This window comes from Lemur catta, chromosome 5 (assembly GCF_020740605.2).
Source record: "Lemur catta isolate mLemCat1 chromosome 5, mLemCat1.pri, whole genome shotgun sequence".
Taxonomy (NCBI): Eukaryota; Metazoa; Chordata; class Mammalia; order Primates; family Lemuridae; genus Lemur; species Lemur catta.
In genome coordinates, this window is record NC_059132.1 from 78683244 (window position 1) to 78705259 (window position 22016).

A 22016-nucleotide genomic window follows, 5' to 3' on the forward strand; every position below is an offset into this window, starting at 1 on the left:
CAGCCAACAGGATCTCATATTTGAAACATAGGTTTCTTCTGCAAGAGCTGCTGTCTTTGCCATCTTGTGTTTAAGGTAGCATGGACTCTCATTTCTTCCTAATGCTGAGTTGCATCCACATTTTTCAGATGTTCTACGTTTTCACAGTTCTGGAGGATAAATAGGCAGGGAGGTGGTGATCTCCACTTTGGTCAAACTCCCTGAATAGGAACTATAGCAATGACTTTTATAGGTTAATCCTCATAATAAAGTCAGCTAAAAGTAATGTCAAAATTTCAAAATTTTCAAAACTGTTAACCAACCAACTTGCCAGATCAGCAAATGATAAGGTAGATATTTTTTTTGCTTTTTCCATTTTTTTGTTGTAACTTACCATTGCAATAGAAACAATACTTAAGTTTTAGACAATTGCCAAAATTGAACAGCAGAGGGCAGAAAATAGCAAACTCTGTTTCTTGTAGCACACCATTCTATTCAATTATGCACATGATAGTTTCAGAATTTTCATAATTGATGTTATTACTGATCAATTTGATATATATATTCTTGAAATGGGAAGTTTATAAGTGTTAGAACTAGAGTTCTGAACTTTCAAAAGTAAATTCCAGTATTTTCCCATTTATTTGTATAAACATTTATTTTTCAGTCAATTTAATTTATTACACCTATATTGTCTGAATTCTGTGCTTGAAATATATATACTATCTAAACATTATAATGAATTTGGAAAAGTTTTGTGAGTGATAAAAGTAATGAAATTATGCTGATATTGCAGGAAATAAATTTTCAGATATGTGAAAGGTATACACATAACAACCTTGTGAACAAAGATAAATTGAACAGCAGTTAACTCACAGGAATGCCTGATAAAACTTCTATTTTCATCTTATACATGAATTATAATTGGCCACCAGACAGTAATATTTGTCCTGAGCTCTTACATATTACTTACTATGCTCTATGATTCAGCAAATTCTTATTTTTATAGCATTTGTTTTTTATGGAATGTAACTCAGTCAATTTTGAGTTCATATCTGCTTTTCCCTTTAAATCAGGTTAAAATTAAAATCATTTAGAAACATTCTTATCTTTCAAAATTCGACTTACCTCAACCCACACTTTAAACATCACTGTTTTTTTCTGTATTCAAGCTTTCCCTCCCCCTGTTCTCTCTCTCTTTCATTCCAAGTTGCTTTGTATGAAATTGGAGTTTTTCCTGTGGAAAAAATTGAATAAAGAAAAAAATGACTAAAGAGGTTTTTTAAAAATTTTGTTCTGTTCTGTTACTCATTCTTTTAGATTTTTTTTAAAATTTCAAGGCGAGAATTATAAATCATTTTTGTGCCTTATACCACAAATAGTGATTAATTATGTAAGATTTATTTAATTATTCTTTATGTTGCAATTGTGGATATATATGTCATTTATGTCTCCTACAATTTTAATTTAATTTTATTAATTTATTTAAATTTATTTAATTTTAATTAATTTATTTTATTCCTTCCTAAATTTATTATTTAATATTTAAAAGGCTAAATACGTTTTAATTCAGTGGGCCTACTTTATATATAGTGTGGAGTATTTATTAACAGAATAAAATGAATTCTAGGTGATAAAATTAGGAGATTTTTTTTACCTATAGTATATAAGCTTAATAATAGATTATGGCTATTCTAATTTCCTAGTTTAGGAATATATCAAAAAGAGGGGAAGGTCATAAGTTGAAATCACAGAAATATAGGATTTAAGAATCTTAGAATTAGTTCATCCTTCTTATTTTTAAAGTAGGGAAATTGAGGCCCGGTATGAATAACAGAAAAGTATAAGATAATACAGTCAACATGGAGGGTTCAGTCATGATATTAATGTCACAATTGCACAAGACGACAGCGTGATAGACTCTCATGGCATTTTGGAATATTAGCTCATTCTCCCTTTAATATTGTGAGCTCCAACCTTCCTCCTCCTGGAAACAGCCCCTGGCACTGAATCTTCCTTTATTTGTTTAAACCACAAAAGATACACAACTTGGTGAGGAATTTATGAGGCAACAGAGGGAATTGCCAGAGCAGGTTCCCAGGGATGGGCTTGACAAGCACTGGGAAGAAAATAAATCCCATGGGGGAAATCCAATCTTCCATCATCCCCACCAACTCTCTTCCGACAAACTTTCTATCCCTAACCCATCTTTCTTTCCCAGTGGCTCCAGTGTTCAACGCAGTGAGGGAGTTTAACTTTTTTTAGGTAGTGATTTTTCAAAACTCAGGGACAAAATCCGGTTTCTAACTAAGTCTCTGGGAAAGATTCTGTAGCTCTGCGGTCTTTACCTTCATCTTCCAATCACTTCCTCCTGTGAGCCTTTGCTTAAAACGGACTCGCCTGCTTTCAATCTATATAAAGAAAGGGCTTCTAAGAAGCCAAGTCTGTTTGTCCCTACTGGGGGAGGGAGGCTGTAGGGACGGCTGCTAGAGACCCGCACGCGCTGTAGCGAGGCAAGCCGGCCTCACGGTCTGGTGGAATATACTCTAAAGATGGGATTTCCATGCAAAGTATTTCAAAGATTCAGTCTTGATCTCCTAGTCGACTTTAGCCTTTAAAGACAGAATTTTGGGTTTTCCCTGGATCCTGCCTACGTCCCATGAAGCTAAAGTTCACAGTTTGGGAACATTTCTTCGATGGGTATTTTGTGCGCTTGTTTGCTTTCCTGCTGGGTCAGGGGAGGTGGCTGGCAGCGTCTCTATGTTGCTAACTGGGTTTTCACAGGAGAGGAAGATAATCAAAATTACTTTTAACGTAAGACAGCAAGGCCTGGTGAGAGAACTCTCCGCCGCCGACGACAATTAGCAATTTGGCTTTTCCTGTACGGCAGCAGAAATCAGCTTTGCTGCATTTGGTCCAGGCTGGAGCATCTCTGTAGCAGCCGCATGAGCGGCACAGAGGTGGCTCCGGGCCGGGGGCGAAGCGCTGTCCTCGGTGCTGAAAGGCAGAAGCGCGCGGTGGGCGCGGCGGCTCCGGAGACCCGAGGTCTCACCGAGGGACAGCGGCTATTCGACTTGGAGCTGCGCTTTCTCAGCGCCGCGCACGCGACGCCGCCAGGGCGGTGAGGGGTGCTGGGCGCCGTGCGGGGGAGGGGTGGCTGCGCGCGCCCGCCGCCTACCGCGAGTCGCGCACGCGCGTCCGGGACCGCCTGCCCCTCTCTGTGACTTGCCTGTGTGTGTGTGTATGTGCGTGTGTGTGTGTGCGCGCGCGCGTGAGAGAGGAGAGAGCGAGAAGAGCGCGCGCGAGAGGGTGAGTGTGTGTGAGTGCATGGGAGGGTGCTGAATATTCCGAGACACTGGGACCACAGCGGCAGCTCCGCTGAAAACTGCATTCAGCCAGTCCTCCGGACTTCGGGAGCGGGCACAGGGCGCAGGGCATCAGCAGCCACCAGCAGGACCTGGGAAATAGGGATTCTTCTGCCTCCACTTCAGGTTTTTAGCAGCTTGGTGCTAAATTGCTGTCTCAAAATGCAAAGGATCTAATTTGCTGAGGAGAACGGCCAAAGAAGGAAGAGGAGGAAAAGGAAAAAAAAAAAGGGTATTTTGTGGATGCTCTACTTTTCTTGGAAATGCAAAAGATTATGCATATTTCTGTCCTCCTTTCTCCTGTTTTATGGGGACTGATTTTTGGTGTCTCTTCTAACAGCATACAGATAGGTAGGTACCCTTTGTGCTATGCTTTTGAATTGTGCATAATTTGGTGGTAATCTTTGTTCAAATTAATTCATGTCATGTAGACTTATGTCATACCTTGACTGCATTCCAGATTTAAACTACCTAGAATATACATATTTTCTTAGGATGGAGCAAAGGGAAACGACTATGTCTTTGATACAATAGAAAAAAAGGTCTTCTCATTTCTGATCCCCCAGTTTTGTTAATTCTGCCTTAACATTTTCCAGTTTGCTCAGATTCTCTTGGGGTCTGAATGCAAAGCTGTGGTTATGAGGACAGGCTAACGTTTCTGGCCCCCTACCTTGCCCTCAGACTCTCATCTGTGTCTTGACCCTTTGGCTACCTTTTGGATGTTTGATCCCTGCTGCCCAAGTCCGTTTATTCGACCTATTAGCGTGAATAAGAGACTCCTGGACTGTTGGGCGCTAGCGTGCACCCCTCCTTTCCCTCCCGGGCACTGACACTGTTCCCTTGCTTGGTGCTTGTTCTTTGCAGGGGGGCTATTTCCTAGGGGCGCCGATCAAGAATACAGTGCATTTCGGGTAGGGATGGTTCAGTTTTCCACTTCGGAGTTCAGACTGACACCCCACATCGACAATTTGGAGGTGGCGAACAGCTTCGCAGTCACCAATGCTTGTAAGTAATGAATATTCATGTCCTTCGGGTGCCGCTCGCAGAAAGCTATGGAGTGTGAATGTGGGGTGGTGTGTGTGTGTGTTTCTGTGTGTCAGTGTGGGTGTGAGTGACTGCACACGCGCGTGCGTGTGACGGCGTAGAAAGAAGGTGGCTGTAATCTTGGGGTCCCCTGCTGGCTAGAGGGGGTTGAAGAGGGGGTGAAGGGAATTGAAGAGTGTGCGCATTAGGGAGCTGGGGAGAGGGTTGGAGCTGGGAGGGGGGCTTCCTCGGGTTTAGAGGGCTTTCGCTCATCTTGAGTGCTCCAAGAGAAGCCCTCCCCGCCCCCTCCCTCCATGGCGCGCCTGCTGGCACCCTGCCCGCAGAGAACACGTTGTTCCCCAGGGCGCGCAGTCAGGCTGCTGGACAGATCCCACGGGGTATGCCGAGCCCGGCCGCCCGCCCTGGCAGCTGCAGCCCGCGCCTGAGGCCCTGGGGTTTAGATCTGCAGCTCAGCTCGCGTTCACCCCATGGCCTCCGCAAGCCCCACGGTCTCCTCTGCCGTGGGACAAGTTGTCGAAATGGTTGTGGAGTTGGGCTCGGTGCTGTTACATAACGCCCACCCGAGGGGCGAGGAGCGAGGCTGACGCAGGCCTAGACTCGGCCGGCTGGGGTGGGGTGGGGGTGGGGGCAGGAGGAGGGGGAGGGGGATGGGGGCAGGGGGAGCGCTGTCCATTCCCCCTGCTCGGCTGAGCTTCAGCCCAAGTTGAAGGGGGCGATGCCACCGGGGGCGTCGCGGTCAGCTCCCGACCGGGCGCGCTTTGTTCTCAGGTAGCCGGGGCTCCAGCAAAGGCAGCCGGAGGAAAAGGACTTTAAAGCGGTGGGATCCAGCCGAGTTTGAAACCCCGGAGAAGTCGCTGATCAGCCATTTTAGTCTGTGTAGTTCTCCATGTTAGCCCTCTCCGCGTCGTGCTCCGGGACTCGCTAGGCAGCTCCGCGAAGCCTTTAGATAAAGTGCTAGAAAGGGACCAGTGAGGCGGCGGGAGGGTTCGGTGGGCGGGAAGGCGCCAGAGCCGGTCCCGGGGCCGCCTCCCCCGCCCGGCGCGGGCCGTGCAGCCGCCGCCGCGCTCCTGCCTCTTCCCGGCAGCTGCCACCGCTTCCTGCCGGCTGGGCTGGGCCGGGTCTTCCCTGCCGCGACGTTCGCAGTCTTTATTTCATGGTTAGCGATTTGGGGGAGATTTGCAGATGGCTCACCTCCCACTCTGGCTACAGTGGAAAGGAGCCAGCGGAAAATTACCACGGAAATAGCCCAGCTGCCGCGTTCCCACGTTAGGCAAAACAACTGGTTGCCATCCCACTTCCCCCATATTAAGCTTTAGTGATATATTAAATGCTTTAGCTTAGTTGTAATATCGGGGACATCAACTCATTACTGTCACCCGGATGAATGAAGAAATGAAGCGATTTTCTTTGATTGATAGAACAGGGCATTATTGTGGTCCTATTAGATGCCTAGAATTCAATTGTTTATGAAGGACCGATTGGAGAGGGTTTTAGTTCTACATGTTTTCTTCAAATGTTGATGCCAAGTGAGCAAAGAAAGGTGGGGCTGGAGGGAGGAGGAGAGACACCACTTAAAGTGGATTTGCAGCTTTGGAAAATGTCGGTAAAAGAATATATGGGAAAATTTTAGTACATAACACATATGCATACAAAGAAACTGCTTTAATTAAATGTTGAAGGCTTTGTGCTTGACCTATTTACCTAGCAGATTTAGACCATTCATTTGATATAAAGAAGTTTCCATTTTTTCCTGAATTATAAGTTTGACCTGCAACTGCGCTGAGTATCTAACTGTATGGAATTGCAGAGTAGTGTGAAAATGCCTTGAAAAGTAATGGATCCTAAAGAAAGCCTATGTGTATAGAAAGTCCACAGATTTTAAATGTGAAGTGAAGGTATTGACAGCTGTACTTCTTGAAACCAGTTAATGATTGAGAAGTTCTCTCATTGGTGAAAATAATGAGAGGAGCTTACTGAGAAGATAACAGATATGTCCACTGAACAAAATGAATATCCCTTGATTCCAACAAATGTTGAATTACTATGTTGAGGTTTTGTAAAGATCAAGGATTGTGGTTAGGTTAGGTTAGATGTAGGTCCTCAGTCTATCTTTTTGAATTTTTTTAAATGTAAATTTTACTGAAATGAGACATACAGCCAGAATATGTACATATATTAAACACATTATACATCCATGAATTTTCAAAAAAAACCAAACACATCCATGTAATAAACATATGGATTTCATTTTTTAAAAACTACACAATTTAATTCATAGATCTGAGAAGCTGGAATAATCAAATCTTCATTTGCACAGATTTTTTTTTCTCTCCGAAAGTGAAGCTGAAATAAACATGTGCATATCTCCAGATCCTAAAATTACCCCTCCAGTGATTATTATCCAAGGAAAACAAAATATTTTAAGGAACTGAACACATTTTAAAGATGCCACATGGGAATTCAGAATTACAGCATTTGCAACTCCCATTTTATAAGTACTGGTACTGATTGCTAAAAAGATCTAGTGAAGCACTGTTAGAGAAGAAAGGCTCATTGGATAGAATTTTCTGGAGTTGACATTGACTCATTGACTAGGCAAATCACTTAATATTTTTGTGACTCAATTTCTTTATTCCTTTAGGAATTTCAAAATTTAGAGATTGTAAAATGAAATAGAGTATTTGTATCCTTCATTTTTGTGTGTTAAGGACAATAGAAAATGTAAAATTAGTTTAACTCTTGAAAGAGAGAGAGAGAGAGAAAGGGAGAGAGAGATAGATGCTTATGTAAACTGCAACCACAAAGTCAGGAAATGAATGGAAATCTCCAGTGTCAAATTTGTCAAGATGAGTCTTGATAATTTAAATCCTGCTGAAGGTTTTTCTCCAATGCTTATCCTTTTATCCTTTGTTTTCTTGCCTTTTTAGTCAGGGAAGTCCATGATTCTTTCCTAAAAAAAGTGGAAAGAACAGCATTAAATAAATACGTTGATAGTTAAGACCAAAACATCTTTTCCCCATTTCCTCCAGAAATCTCAGGAATTCTGATCTTTAACTACAGTATTAAATACCACGGAACATCATTCAGTGCTCACAAAGTAGCTTGTTCTTTCAACCATAAAAATGCCACAGGCTTAAATTTGTATATTAAGAAAGTTGAGTTTTATACCTTAATATAATATCAAAAGACAAAATTTAATTTAATTTTATTTGGAGGAACTAATTTGAAAATGTTGAGGTTGACGTTGATTTAAGGATCCAGAGAGATCCACTGAATGGGTTAAGGTTATGCAAAGGAAATGAATTCATTCTGTTCTGAACTGAGTAAAATGACTACTGAGCTCCCACATCCTTGCGTTTGTTTCACAGTCACAGTGGGATCATGAAAGTACCTGTTTGTTCCCATTTGTTTCCATGGGTACCTGAGGAAATAAAGACAGATTTCCAATTTCTTTCTTTTTCTCTCCTTCCTTCCTTCTTTTTGTCCCTCTCTCCCCTTACTCCTTCTTTCTTTTCTTTCTTCCCTTTCTTCTCAGCTAGAGATAGTGCTGACATTTTTTTTCCTGAAGGTTTTTCAAACATAAGCCTCATTTTGGGAAAGTAGAAAGCATAAAACCAGAAAAAAAAAAAAATGGAGACTAGCACCTGATGTGTTCAGCAGTTGAAACCAGTGATGGGCCTCAGGAATTCATTCATTCATTCAATAAATATTAAATGAGTGCCTTCTAGTTGTCAGTGAATAAGTGAATGCTTTTCCCATGGTAACTGATTTTCTCTAGCCTTTTCCCTCTATACTCTTTTGAGGCCTTGCATTTAGTGTGCATTGATGCATGTAGTGTGCATTGGCAGCTGTGGTCTTGTCTAGGAACTTTAATATGTGAGAGTATTCTAGTAGTTCTTAAACACAAGCAGTTTATTATAGTAACTAAAAAATTTGACTTTTTTGAAAATAATAAATTTGATATTGTGGTGTGTATATATATATATACACATATACAAACACATATTGTACATAGTGAACTAAAAATTCAGCAGCAGATTTTAGGAAGATACTAAGAATTTTTACATTCTAAAAAAATTTTAGTAAATTTTAATGCTTTGCTAATTACTCAAACTTGTTTAAAATAAAATTGTCTAAAGGGTTACAAACAGGAGTATTTGATCCCATAGGATTTGGGGATTAAAAGTATTAAATATTGAATTTACTCTTCAAAATCTTCCCCTTCTACTTCTTTTGATGAATGACTTTAACAAATAGTTATTGGTCTGGTTACAAATAATTTAACAATTTTGTATTTCAATTACATACTACAAAATAAATTATAAAAATACTAAATTTAAAGAAACAGCAAATAAAATTCTACTTTTTCTCTAAACCAGCAGATGGAGATGTTGGAGAAAATATTGTTCTTTTGTAAAACTGTTGCACACACTGAATACCTTTTAAAACATTATAAACAAGTATATTTAGAGAAACTTAAAAAAAGTCATCTAACTTGAATAAAATCATTTAAAATGCTGTTTGGAAAATAACTTTCAATGCCTTTTAAAAACAGAGTGCCCTAAATTTTATTTTTAAAATAGATTATCTTAAATATTCTTATAGATTTGATTCATAAAGACCTATAGGAAAAGAATAGATTGTAAATGATCTTGGAAGAGAGAGAATTCTATTTCTTCAGTTTTTAAATCTTGATTCCCCAGATATCATTTTTGACATGTATTTCTTATCATTCAATTTTAGTCATGAATTGTTGAGATGATTTATCTGTGTTCATCAAATTAATTGATGTTTGCTAAGCCTTTATTACACTTTGATGAATGAAATTCCCTGTATGTGTGTGCATGTGTATGTGTGTGTGTGTACGTGTATTTATGGTTATACAGAGTAAGTACTTATGATTGGCTGAGCTATCATGTTTTGTCATTTTTGCTGAGGTATTCACAAAAACCTGGAAGTACTGACTTTAATATATGCAAAAATTTCATAGAACCAAACTCAAGTTGAACACTTCTAAGCAATGACAAGAATTCATGGTATGAATAAAACCATGAACACATATGCCAGGATATAATACCTTACAACCTGGTGTTATAAATATTCAGTTATATTCAATTGGAGAATTTGAAGAAATAAATAGTTCTTTTTATATCAGAATAATAAATCTGTTATTGAATTATTTGTAGTTAAATTTTCATACTTCATGTATCACAAGAGAATTTCAGGAAAACGATAGAGTATACTAAACAGAAATCAAAGAATGGCATCAGTTGAAATATTCTATTTTGAGATGAGATTAAGTATTTAAATAAATATTACCATTTGAAACTATAGAAACTTAAATTAGTGAGAATTTATTCCAAACTATTCCTGTTTGAAGTTTTGTAAGCTTTAATCTGTTGGCTCAAGAAGGATGGGGCATTTCTGCTTCACATCAAGCCTTTAAAGTGCTAGGGTCATCGTACTGTGGCATTATGACAAGGGGATGCTGATTCATGCCCAGATCTTAGATTTTCCTATAATCTCTTCCAATAACATGCTGTGAACTTTCAAACTTCTTAGAGCCCTGAAAATTTTAAAGAAGGCTGAAAAAAAAAAGCAGTTGTTTCCTAATTATTGCAGTACATGTTGCGGTATAATTGAGTTTTCAGAGACCACGTGTGGTTTTTTTTTTTCCCCCTCTCCTCTTCCTCTTCCTCTTCCTTCTCCCTTAAAAAAAAAAAAGTCCATAGAAGTACTTAATCTCTACAGCAAATGCTATTACAGGAAATAAAATCTAAATTGGATTGGGAACTATCCTTTTTAAAAATTTTTTGTTTAAGTGCACAGAGGATACGTTACACTCAGCGCTAAAATATTGTATTAGATTTAAACATTTGATTGGGATATTAATGGCCACTGGGTAGATTACATTTCCTGTCTTTTTTAACTGGATTCTACTGAAAAATCCCCAGATTCAATTAAATATTTGCTCTTTTATTGTGACAATTTTAGGCAAAATTTCTGAGATTTTCTCTAATGATCCAAATAATTGCCAAACCTCTTATGTGACTGTGCCTCTTCAGTACAACAGGAAAATAAGTTGTTGAACTCAAAGTTAAAATTTTAAAATCACCAATGGTTTTAAATTTTTCAAATATCAAAGTGTTAATCAAAGCAGGTTTTACTAATTTGGAAAAAAAATGAATGTAGTAGTGTTGATAAGAGGTCTATCATCCATTATTTTTCAGTACTATTAAATTTAAAAGTATGTTGTCATTTTAGATCATTTTAATTTATAAAATAAAAAAAATTTAAAATGAACAGGGAGAATGGAAAACGTGGCCTTCTTGAAGGCAGGGCCATGAGGCTGCTAACATTGTGTCCTTCACAAAGCTTAGCTCCCTTCCCAGTGCATTGAGGCACTTAATAATTATTTACCTTTTAAACACATGTAAATGTATAGAAGATATTCTTATAGTATACTTTTCAAAGTTAGAATTTTGCTTTTGCTATGCATTTGGATTTCAAAATAATTTACTTTGTATCTGCTTCAAATCCTATTTCAACAGAGAGGTAATATATTTATTTTTCATTTTCATCCATGAGCTAGATATATTTAAAGTTGTTATCTTTATCCCTAAAGCTACATTGATGTATGTTAAAATGACTTGCTGAATATATGTACAATGCACATCTTAAACAGGATTTATAAATGCTGTTAGGATGATATGAAAGCCATGTTGCAAGTGGTTAGAACACAAGTCTCCATTATAAGAGCCCTGACAGTTATGGGCCTGCTTAGCTTCCATTTTAGTTCTAGATATTCCAAAAATGTGACTGCACATATTCTTTGAATGGCCACAAAATTGTTTTAGTAACCCCCCTCTGACCCTAGCCAAGATATTATATGCCACAATGTTTTGTACTAATTCCTTTAGTGCAAATTTTTAAAAAGTACAGAATTACAAAAATATTATTTTTTCTTTTAGAGGGTATTTGGGAATGAGAAGTTTATGGATATAGCTTCTTGTCATGGATGGATTGCTCTATTTGCACTAATGTGTATGATTATTTTGTATGTATGCAGTTTTTTTTTCTCTTTTGGGCCTGAGATCTATCTTTAGAATTTGTTTTCCAACAATTTTGCCTTGTCTTATTTTCATGCTATGGATAATTTACTTGGGCAAACACCTGGTTGTTATATGTTTATTTTTCACACACATTGACACACAGTATTAGAAAAATTGTCCAAAGTGCTTACTACTAATTTATAGCTTTAGGTTAAAGATGGTTTTAAAATTTAGAGTCTTGAAATGTAAGTGTCTTCCCCTGAATCAAACAAATAGGTTTAGGAGATACTAGGTTCATTATAGAAAGGGAATTTGTGAGTAGATAGTTTTTCAGATCGTTTTGATTTTCATATATCTTAATATTTTTCAAGCAAATGACATAATTTTTATAGTTTTACTATTTGGATTGTTCTTTACAATTTTAGTTTATAATTTTATATAGTTTATTTGTGACTGTGCTATGTCAATACTTACATTTTTTCCTGATTATTTCAAAAAATAAGCACAAACTGAGTTGAATTGAGGAATGGCTTAAATTTTAGTTTATCTAAAACATTTTGAATAGGGTATCCTGTTTCTGTGAAGTTTATTTGCCCTTCATGTAATTAATTTCAAATAAATACTATGATGTTCACTTGTTTTATGGTCCTCTGATACTTTCCCTCTGATGAATTTCAGTGCACCTGAGAAGGTACCCCTGCAATGGAAATATTTCTAATCTAAGCTTTCTAAACACTCTATTTACTGATACAAGTGACTGAAATGTGTTTAAATAAATTATGTCTATTCTGTGCTTATTATTAAAATATACTGGAGTATTACCTGATTCTTCAACCCTGTAGGAGAAAATGACTTAGGTCAATCATTTCCAACTTTAGCGTAAATTTAATTGAAACTCAAGTTATATAATTAGATACAAGAAAAGTTTCCTCAGCCTATAAATCTTTTGCTCCTAAAATTAAGTCTCTGCATTAAAATACTGTTCAGAAATGGGTTACACCTGTAACCCCAGCACTTTGGGAGGACGTTACCTGAGACATGAGGATCACTTGAGCCCAGGAGTTGAGATCAGTCTGGGCAACATAGTGAGACCCCATCTCTAAAAAACAAACAAAAAAAATTAGCCAGGCATGGGGGCGTGTGTGTCCCTGTAGTTCCAGTTACTTGAGATGCTAAGGTAGAAGACCAGCAGGAGCTCAGGAATTTGAGAAAAAAAATAAACAAATAAAATACTGTTCTTTTACAGATTTAGCATTCATTCCGTAATTTCTCTAGCATCTGTATTCAGGCCATTGCAGTAAGTATATGTCAGCAATTTGATTATGTATATTTTATTTCTTATGCTTAAGTAAACAGATACAGTAGGCATATTGAAATAAATATTTTCAGGGTGAGGGTAAAACATTTCTTTTTCCTTTCTATACACTGAAATTGCCAGATTTCTAAAAGTTTGGGAGGGGAGGATGTGAAGAAAAAGGGAAGCACCTAAGTGGCAGTATAACTGGGTGTACCAAGCAGAGCTGTAAGAACTTAGAACTGGGAATAAATCCTTCCCTTCTGCTTCCCTCCCTCCCTCCCTGGCTCCCTTTCTCCCTTCCTTCCTTCCTTCCTTTGTTTAAGCTTCTCTTTTACTTGATGTTTGCTTAGTTTGCACGTCTATGGCCAATCTCTGCACTAACATTGAGCTACTATAAAAGACCAAATTCTTATCATAATGTTAATTTTGAAAAATAATAGGAGCCATTTACTATTTCCAGATAGAGACCAGAAAAAAAGGAGGCAATATGCATTTTTCTCAGGCAAAACCACAAATTTAAGGTGCTGTATTATTCTGGGTTGGCAAAAAACTCATCCTTGAAAATTATGAGGTAAAATATTGACTGAAAAGTTTTAAAAAACATTATAGGTAAAAGTATATAATATAGAACACATGACTAGACTGTGAATTTTATGGGAAGCATGGACTGTGTCATAGTAAACCTGTCTCTTGCCTGGGGAACCTGAGAGGTAGCAACTCCAACTGAAGGATCTCATCTCAGCAGAACACAGAAAAATCTATCCCTTAGTTTATCAGTGGTGATATATGTCTCTTTCTTTAACACCTGCTGTTAAGGAAATAATATTTTAAATAAAAATATTTTAAGCAATCCTACATATATTTTAAAAAATATTAGCATGTCTTAGAAGAAAATTTAACTAAATTCACGGTAATTCTCAAACCATATGTAATTTTTTGTCATCAAAGTTCATTATTCAAAAATTATTCACAGGACAAATGAAGACTGAAATATAGAACACAAGGAGTAGTTTCATTCTGAAAATTAAGGATTATAAGGTACGGAGTGATTAGTTTGGACAATACATTTAAAAATACTGTCATATACCCTTTAGTGGTACTAGTTTGGAACATTTCAAACATATCGGACTTTATATGAGCTATTGTGAATTAACACATATTCAATTAAAGGAGCTATCTGTGTTCGCTGATCCAGCTACCACCAAAAAAGCTCTGAAAATTCTGTACTGTGGAAAGGGTTTTCAAAAGAAAAAAAAAAGGAAAGAAAAGAAAAGAAAGAAAGGAAAGTATCTCTTCTTATTACAAGTCTTTGGCAAGAAGGGCCCTTGAAGTGGAGATCTTCAGTGGTATGAGTGCTTTGCTAGGTTTTCTTGAGAAATGCATTCCAGATTATGTAATGATTGTTTTGTCTTCATTCATGTCTCATCTTCTTTTCGTGAGGAATTGAAAAGTTTCAATCTTGTTTTTAGTTTATGCATGAAACTGAGATTTTGTCTGGCTTTATAATGTCCATGCACGTTCACAATTTATAGTTTTATTTGTTTTACCAGTTTTTTTAGTTTTTCCTAGTTGACAGTGTTGTTACTAATTTGCATTTAGAAAGCAAATTTTAGGAACACAAGCAACAATGCAGAAAGTGGATATCAAGAAGCTACGTACGTATATAGTTTAGTTCTTGGGAGGAAAGACCATGACATCCTCATTCACATTTAAGAGTACAGAAGAGTCAAGTGTTATTGTGTTAATGATGAATACACAAGGCTTCATCTGTGAAGATAAAAAACTTTGAATCTTTGCAGTTTGCACCCCTGATGTCCTGGATACAGAATAGCATTGGTTAAGCATCTGCACGTGGAACTGAATTCTAGTCCTACTGCTAGATGTGTGGCATTGAACGCATCTTCCTCTGAGACTCAGTTTTCAGCTCCATAAAAGGGAATCATACATTATAGGATTGTTTTGAAGATACACAATAGTCATAAAACACTGAGCTGTGTTTGGCATGTGTAAGTGCAAAAGAATTAGTGAAAGTTTATTATTACTTTCTGTGTTAGAATCTTTGGGTAGTTTTGCCTTGGAATCTTTGCCTTGCTACGAGAAGCAGAGGAACAGGAAAAAAAATGCATTTCTAGGTTCTTGTTGGAATCTTTTTCTCCTGTTTATATACCAAGGCTGTTTGGTGACAAAGAAGAGACTAACCAAATAAACCACAGAAGCCACTTAAAGTTCTGTTTAGTGCACTACAGTATGAGAATGATTGTTAAGACCTGAGGTGTTGAAACTCGAGTAGTATTTATTACATCTTCCCCTTTATTGCATATCACTTACATTTCAGGATGTTGAACAATTTGTAACTCGTTTATCCTGGGTAGATCTTTCAAGCACATAATTAAGATATGCCAACACTTTATTGAGCTGAGCACCTTATGGATTCCTAATATTTTATTTGATTTAATTAATTAAATTATATTTATTTAAATGAAAAACGTCAAGAGACTGTTATACACCTCATTATTCACTGAAATTGCCAGATTTCTAAATGTGTGGGAGAGGAGGCCGTGAAGAAAAAGGGAAGGACTCTAAGTGGCAGTATAACTTGGTGGCAAAAATAGGCTTTCAAATTAGGCAAAAATAGTCTTGTTTTTCTTACTTTTTTATTTCAGAATATTATAGGAGTACATAGGTTTGAATATAATTAGTAGTTTTATGGTACAAAACATTTTTTACTCTTTGTAGGTAAGGTTCATTTTCCTTGTCATACCTGATAATATCGTTGGAGATATTACATATAAAAATAAATGTTTAGATTAATTTATCATAAAAGATCCCAATATTCCCTTTTTCCCTATATATCAGCCCTTTATGGTAAACTAAATTGTATGGTCAGAGCAGTGAATGAGAATAAAATAGAAGTTCCTGCCTTTAGAAAAATTATATATTTATAACTTTATATTTATGTATAATTTTTTACTCTTCAGAACCCTTTCATATTGGTTTGATCTTCACTGTAGCTCTGTAAAGTTAAATTTCACTTGCCCAATAAAGTGGAATTATTATTATACCCATTTCCAGATGAGAAAAAAAAATTTAAATGACTTGTTCTAAGCTGCTATAAATTTGCGGAGAAGCTTTCGTTTAGAAAACAAGTGGGCTGCTTCCAAAGCCAGAGCCTCTATCAGTCTCAGTTGGCAATGTTGCTAGTATATTTGAATGGGCAGACATGAATTAAAATTATGGCTCCAACATATGCTAGTTTTATGACTTTGTATAAATCAGTTAAACTTTCTAGTCTTGTTTCCTCCTCTGTAAAATGAGGATCATTATAATACCTGCCTCATAACATAATTGTTGGGTTTAAAGGAGAGTAGTTGCCCTATATAATATAGTGATTAATATTGCTAATTTCAGTGATTCTGATTTCCCTGATCATGCATATTAGTCACATATACTTAGCTCCATGCTTTTAGATACATGAAAGAGAAGGTAGCTAATAGTTACTTCTATGTAATTTTCAAAATAATAGGCTTCTTTAATATAATAATTAAAGCTAACATTAGAGACTAGGATTTTATTTTATTATTATTTTTCAAAAACTGGTCAACATGCACATTTTATAAGAATTGATATGTCCTAGATCCACAAACCTTCCCCCTAAAATTCAACAAATAGCAAGAATTGAAAATCATACATGAGTTAAAAAATGAATATGCTGGTTAACATTTATTGTGAATATCTGATACTATTCAGTTACTAATTCCACTATTAATACATCTGAGCAATAAAAATGATGGTAGGTGTTTCCCATTAACACGATGACATTAAACATGGGACAGGTGCTTTGTGACTTCTTCCCTGGAGATCAATTGTCTGCATCTTGCTGCTGGTTGGCCAGTGCATTGTCATCTTCCTCACAAGTTCTTTTCCCGGCATGTAAAGAGGCTCCCCTTGCCTGTTTCTAGTCTGTTGAAAAAGTCCAGAAGGTTTGAAAAATTTTCAAATAATTACTTGGCCAGAGATTACTTCCTTTGGAGAGCAGAAAGATGGGGTGGGGGGGTTGTAGACACTGATAATAAGCAAAAACAAGGACATCCTACATATGAGCTAAATTTTTTTGTAGTTTATAAGACATTCACTAGCTCATTCTGTTTTGACTCTACTGATTTTGATGTTGTCTTATATTGTGGTTAACAGTAGCTGTATGAACTCTTTAATATAATATAGTAAAAATTTTGGTTGAAATTACTCTTCTAAAGCATATTTATATATTTACAAGGCAAAGTTATATTGATGACTTTGGGTTTAGGCCTGAGGTAGAATGTACTGGATAAAAGTCAAATGTTTATCGTCAAAGTATTTATATCTACATTGTTTGTATGTACCAAAAACTGACCACAGTATTTTCTTCTTTTCTTCCTTCCTTCATAGTCCTTTGTTCTATGCCAATCACTTTGGTAATGTCTGAGATGACAAAGAACAAGATAAGGCTTCTCTACTAGAAGAATAGAATTATTGATGGTCACAAAATCTTTTTCTTTGTGACAAAAGTAGAAGTCATTAATCTAGGTCAGCTAGATAATTTTCTTATTACATTAGACTGTGTAGTGTGATCGTTATTTCTAGATCATTTATAAATATTAGTCTATACTTCAGAACTAGATTTGAATCAAATTATGTTCAAAAGCAGAAATGGTGACTCCAAAATTTGTAAGGAAAATATAAAAAAGATTCTTGATGGAAGATGAAAAACTTCTATCTTAAATACTGATTTTGAATATATTGTGGAAAACCTGGATGGCCAAATGAGGAACTACTGATGTTAACTGTGATGCCAATTGCAGATCTGTTAAAAACGATTTCAATATCAATTTTTTGAATCATATTTGGAAATGATCATTTTTGTTTTATTTTGCATATGATTTTTTTTTCATTGCCAAAATCACTTCAATTTGGGTTTCACTAGCATAGATTACATAAATTGCTGGGTGGTGTTTAAACAAATGAATTTATTTAGATTATATTATTTAATTATAATAAATATTTTAGCTTGTTACTGAAGAAACAAGTTACAAGTTTTACAATAGTAGGTTTTACAAAATATTTTAATATATTGACACATATAGCTATTTTGAATAATCTAAGAGATGGTAACACCTTGCTAGTGTCTCTTGTAATGTTAAAACAGATTTTATAGAATCTAAACTTGATTATTATAGCAGTTTGAGAATTTCAGATGAAAAATTGTGATTATCTGAAAAAAGTTGATGCAGCTTTAGCATGTGACAAAAATTATATAAAAGAATTAAAAATATTTGTTTCTAATAACATTTTGGTTTTGTGAGTGATTTAAGACTTAAAACATGGAGAAATTTTAAATTTAGATTCTTAAGGTCTTTATATTTTAAAATTTAAAAATTATGATGAAAATAACATGCATATGGTAATTTTAAAAACACTACAAAAGGGAATGTAATAAATATTGTTTTCCTTCCACTTCAATTCCACTTCTCTGAGATAATCACTATAAATGGTTTTCAGAAATGGTAGTATAATGTACACAGTTCTGTATCTTGATTGTATCCTACTTAACAGAAATCAGAATGCTTCTTCTAGCTACACAGAGATTTCCTCTTTCTTTGCAGTTATTGCATGGTAATCTGTTGTTATTTAGCCTGCCTTTTGTTGATCGTGTTGTTTTCTACTTTTCTTATCTTTTTTAATACCATGTCAAAGTGAGTTTGTAAGACTAGATTACTATGAGTGAAATAACTTGCAGTCAAAAGGTGTTTATATTTAAAACTTTGCTAGGTATTCAAAAAAGGCAGATCAATTTACAGTCCTACCTTAGAGTGCATGAGCATGTCTGGTTCTGCCTAATACCACTAGTGGTGTACATGATAAACCTTTAAAAGTTTTGCTATTGGTACCTCATTGCTAAAATTTACAATGATAACACAAAATTTGCATTTCTGTGTATGTGTGTGGGTGTGTGTGTGCATGTTCATACCTGTCCAGGTTTCTTCTGAGTTTTTGGTCTGTTTATTGTGCGTCTATTTACTACTTATTGATACATGCGTTGAAATAACACACACTTTATCATGTGTTACAGCTATTTTACTCATTTTTTGTTTTTTCAAACTCTGTTTATGACTTTGCAGAATCATTTCACTTGATGATATTTTACAAATGCACATATTCTTAAATTTTCTTCAAATTTAGAAATTGTTGTATTGCCACTGGATTTTTGAGCCTTACTCAGAAAGGCCTTTCTCACTTAAGATTATTTTTAAAAATTTCCATACTTTTATTTAATACCATCCTATTTTCATTTAATGATTCAAAATGAATGTTTGATTCATCTGGATTTATTTGGTATGAAGACTAAAGTAGGGATTCCACTTTGTTTTTTCCCTTATAAGGTTAACAAATTGTCACAATGTATATAAACAAATCCATTTTTCTTTCATTGGTTTGAAATGTATCAGATTTTCTTCTTAAGTAAATGGTTCCTCAAGGAGTTAAAAGCTAATAGGGAGTTTATCCAGAATATGAAATAAAGAAGATTAAAACTCTGTTATAGGCAAAGCAAAGTTATATAAGACATTTGTTTCCTGATCAGTGCTTTTATAAATTGTGCTTTTGTGTTACTGGGGTCTCAGATCAATAAGAGAAGATGTCATATTTTGAACATTAACTGGGCCCAGAGGGATAAATAAGGGATTTTATTATGTTTTTTGGCTTGTGTCATAGCACTAATATCACCTAAATAGATTGCTCATTTTGCATATTTCTTAACCTATATCAAGGTTTAAGTAATGGGTTATGGTTCTGACTTAGTTTTTGAATATCACTTTGAAGTTAATTCAGTGTAACAATTTACATGTGTTCACGAATAGAACATTAAAACCAAAGACCACAATCTATATGCAATAAAGGTGAAGGAACTAAGATACTCATGGCTTTATTAACTAATACTGTATATAGTTTTATCCCCAGATTGTCTTAAAAGCCAATTATGTGCTCTACCTAAAGCCAAGTATCAAGCTATTTATGATATAAATCTGATTTAAACTGGATTACTAAATAAAACACTAAAATGGTACTTGCATCAATACATACTTTCAGTCTGCCTTATGGTGCATGGCATGAACTGTGCAGTTTTAGCAAAACATCAGGGAAATTTATAAATCTTTAACCACTTCATTTTGTGGAACTGTGAACTTAATGTGGGCTTATTGGTGGAGGCAAAAGAATGAACAAGGGCCTTGAAGGGCATTTCCAATACATTGTCTTTCCATGAGCATTAAAGTGGAAAGATTTTAACTTTCAATATAACTTAAAACAAGGTGTTTGAATTTCTGCAAGACTCTAGTCATCTGCTTATATTTTAATGTATCTTTTGTTGAATAGAAAAAATTTGCCTTGTTGAAAAAATAAATTTACATTAGTAGAACTGCATTAAAACCAGTTATAAACTTCATTTTCATAGTTTCATAATATTCATGCCCATAATTTAATTAGCCATCTCCTAGTTTTTGCAGCTTTTAAAAATTCTTCTTTTATCCATTATAAAATATTGCTACAAATGAAAATCCTTCTGCATATATTTTTTTTTCTCATTTCTGATGACTGAAGTATAATTACTGAATCGTAGGCCATGGAGCATTTAGTTACATATTTCTGATATATGTTAAGGAAATCCATACCTAATTTATAATCCTATCAACAGTCTATGAAAAGTCTGGTCTTTCAGATCCTCATCATTGTTATAATTTTAAAAATTCTTACATATTTGATAGCTAAAAAATTCTTTTTGTTATATAAAATAGTTTTTCATTATTATTACACATTTATGTGTCTTCTTTCATAAAGTTTTAGTCTTTTGCCCAATTTTTATTGTCATCTTGGTATTTTTTCCTATCGAATTGTATGACTTATTTATTCAAGATCACCATGGCAGAGGAAGATGGAACCAGAGAGTTGCACATCTAGCAATTTAATGCTTCTGCCCAGACAAGGACCATGCCACTTCCGCTTACACGTCATTGGTTAGAGCTGTCCACATGCCATGACTAACTTCAACAGAGGGTAGACTAATCCTCTTTGGGTCCGGAATAGGAGAACTGAATGGGAAAGAATATTAATAATATCTACAACAGCTAGTACCTCTTTGACAATGAAAACTTATTTATTTGCCCTAGTTTATTATTTTTCTTTCAATTTTGTATATAATCATTTAAAAATTATTTCAAAGATGTTCATTTTTTGTTTATTTTTTCTCTCCAATATATCTGCACATGTTTAAAATTTTCAATAACATACAAAGACAGAATGGAAAACAACTTGCCTCTGCCTATTCTTCTAGTTGATAAATCTATAACACAATTACATTGCTCTATTGCTTTTCATTGTAATTTTTGATGATATACTTGAAACCATATTTCTTATTTTGACAGTTGATGTTATCTTTCAACTGCCTACTTTATGAGTTGATGGTATTGGTGAGTCAAGATTGAGAATATTTATATTCTACTTTGTATGTATTTATAAATAAATGGTCCTACCTAATATACTTTATATATATAGGTTTACTCTACAAGATAAAAAATCATTTAGTATTATCTACAGAATTACATGTAAGTAGGTGACTATTATTCACCACACAGCCAAGTACTATGACCAAGTTTTCAATTTTATAGCTTTTTCCTTTCTTGAATATTTGAAATCCCCAAATGTCCTCATAGGTTTTTGTGGCTTTAAAATATTTTTAAGCTCTTACTCTTATATATCTAACTTGTGGATCCTAGTCTTTCCAAAGACTTCCTTTCATTCCCCTTGTGCAATCTAGGTTGTTTCCCTTGAGCCTCCTAAACAACTGACATCCTAGGATGGTACTGTCCTTTTGTGGTTGACCATATAACTATTTCTTGACATTTTTTTCACATGCTTTAAATCCATTTTTCTTTATCTTACGATAAACTATTTTAAAACAATTTTGTTAAAATAATAAAACATATACATATATCAGTGTATGTGTGTGTGTGTATATATATATATGTATATATATATATATATATATATAAATGTAATCATATGTAGTCTTTTTTTCCTGTTGGGATAAGGTATAAATTCCTTCTTCATAATATCTCTAATTTTTTTAATCATATCAATTCTTCCTATTCTTCAGAATACATTTGATTTTTTCTTCAAGATTAATTATATTCTAATTTGGAGCAATTATTAATAATTTAGATTTAGATTATATTTTTTACACACAGAGTT

At 35.1% G+C, this 22016-nt stretch overlaps 1 protein-coding gene across 4 annotated transcripts in view; it reads left to right on the forward strand.

The window, feature by feature from the left end:
• Positions 1-3592: 3592 nt before the first annotated feature.
• Positions 3593-22016, forward strand: part of GRIA2 (glutamate ionotropic receptor AMPA type subunit 2) — a 129011-nt gene continuing 110587 nt past the window's right edge. For 2 of the 4 annotated variants that reach the window (XM_045552174.1, XM_045552173.1), the window contains exon 1: positions 4247-4349. In XM_045552174.1, coding sequence (XP_045408130.1) covers positions 4262-4349 — 88 coding nt within the window. In that variant the 5' untranslated portion in view covers positions 4247-4261. Of the gene's footprint in view, positions 3696-4208; positions 4350-22016 lie in introns of those variants that run through there. The other 2 variants (XM_045552172.1, XM_045552171.1) reach the window with 2 other exon arrangements.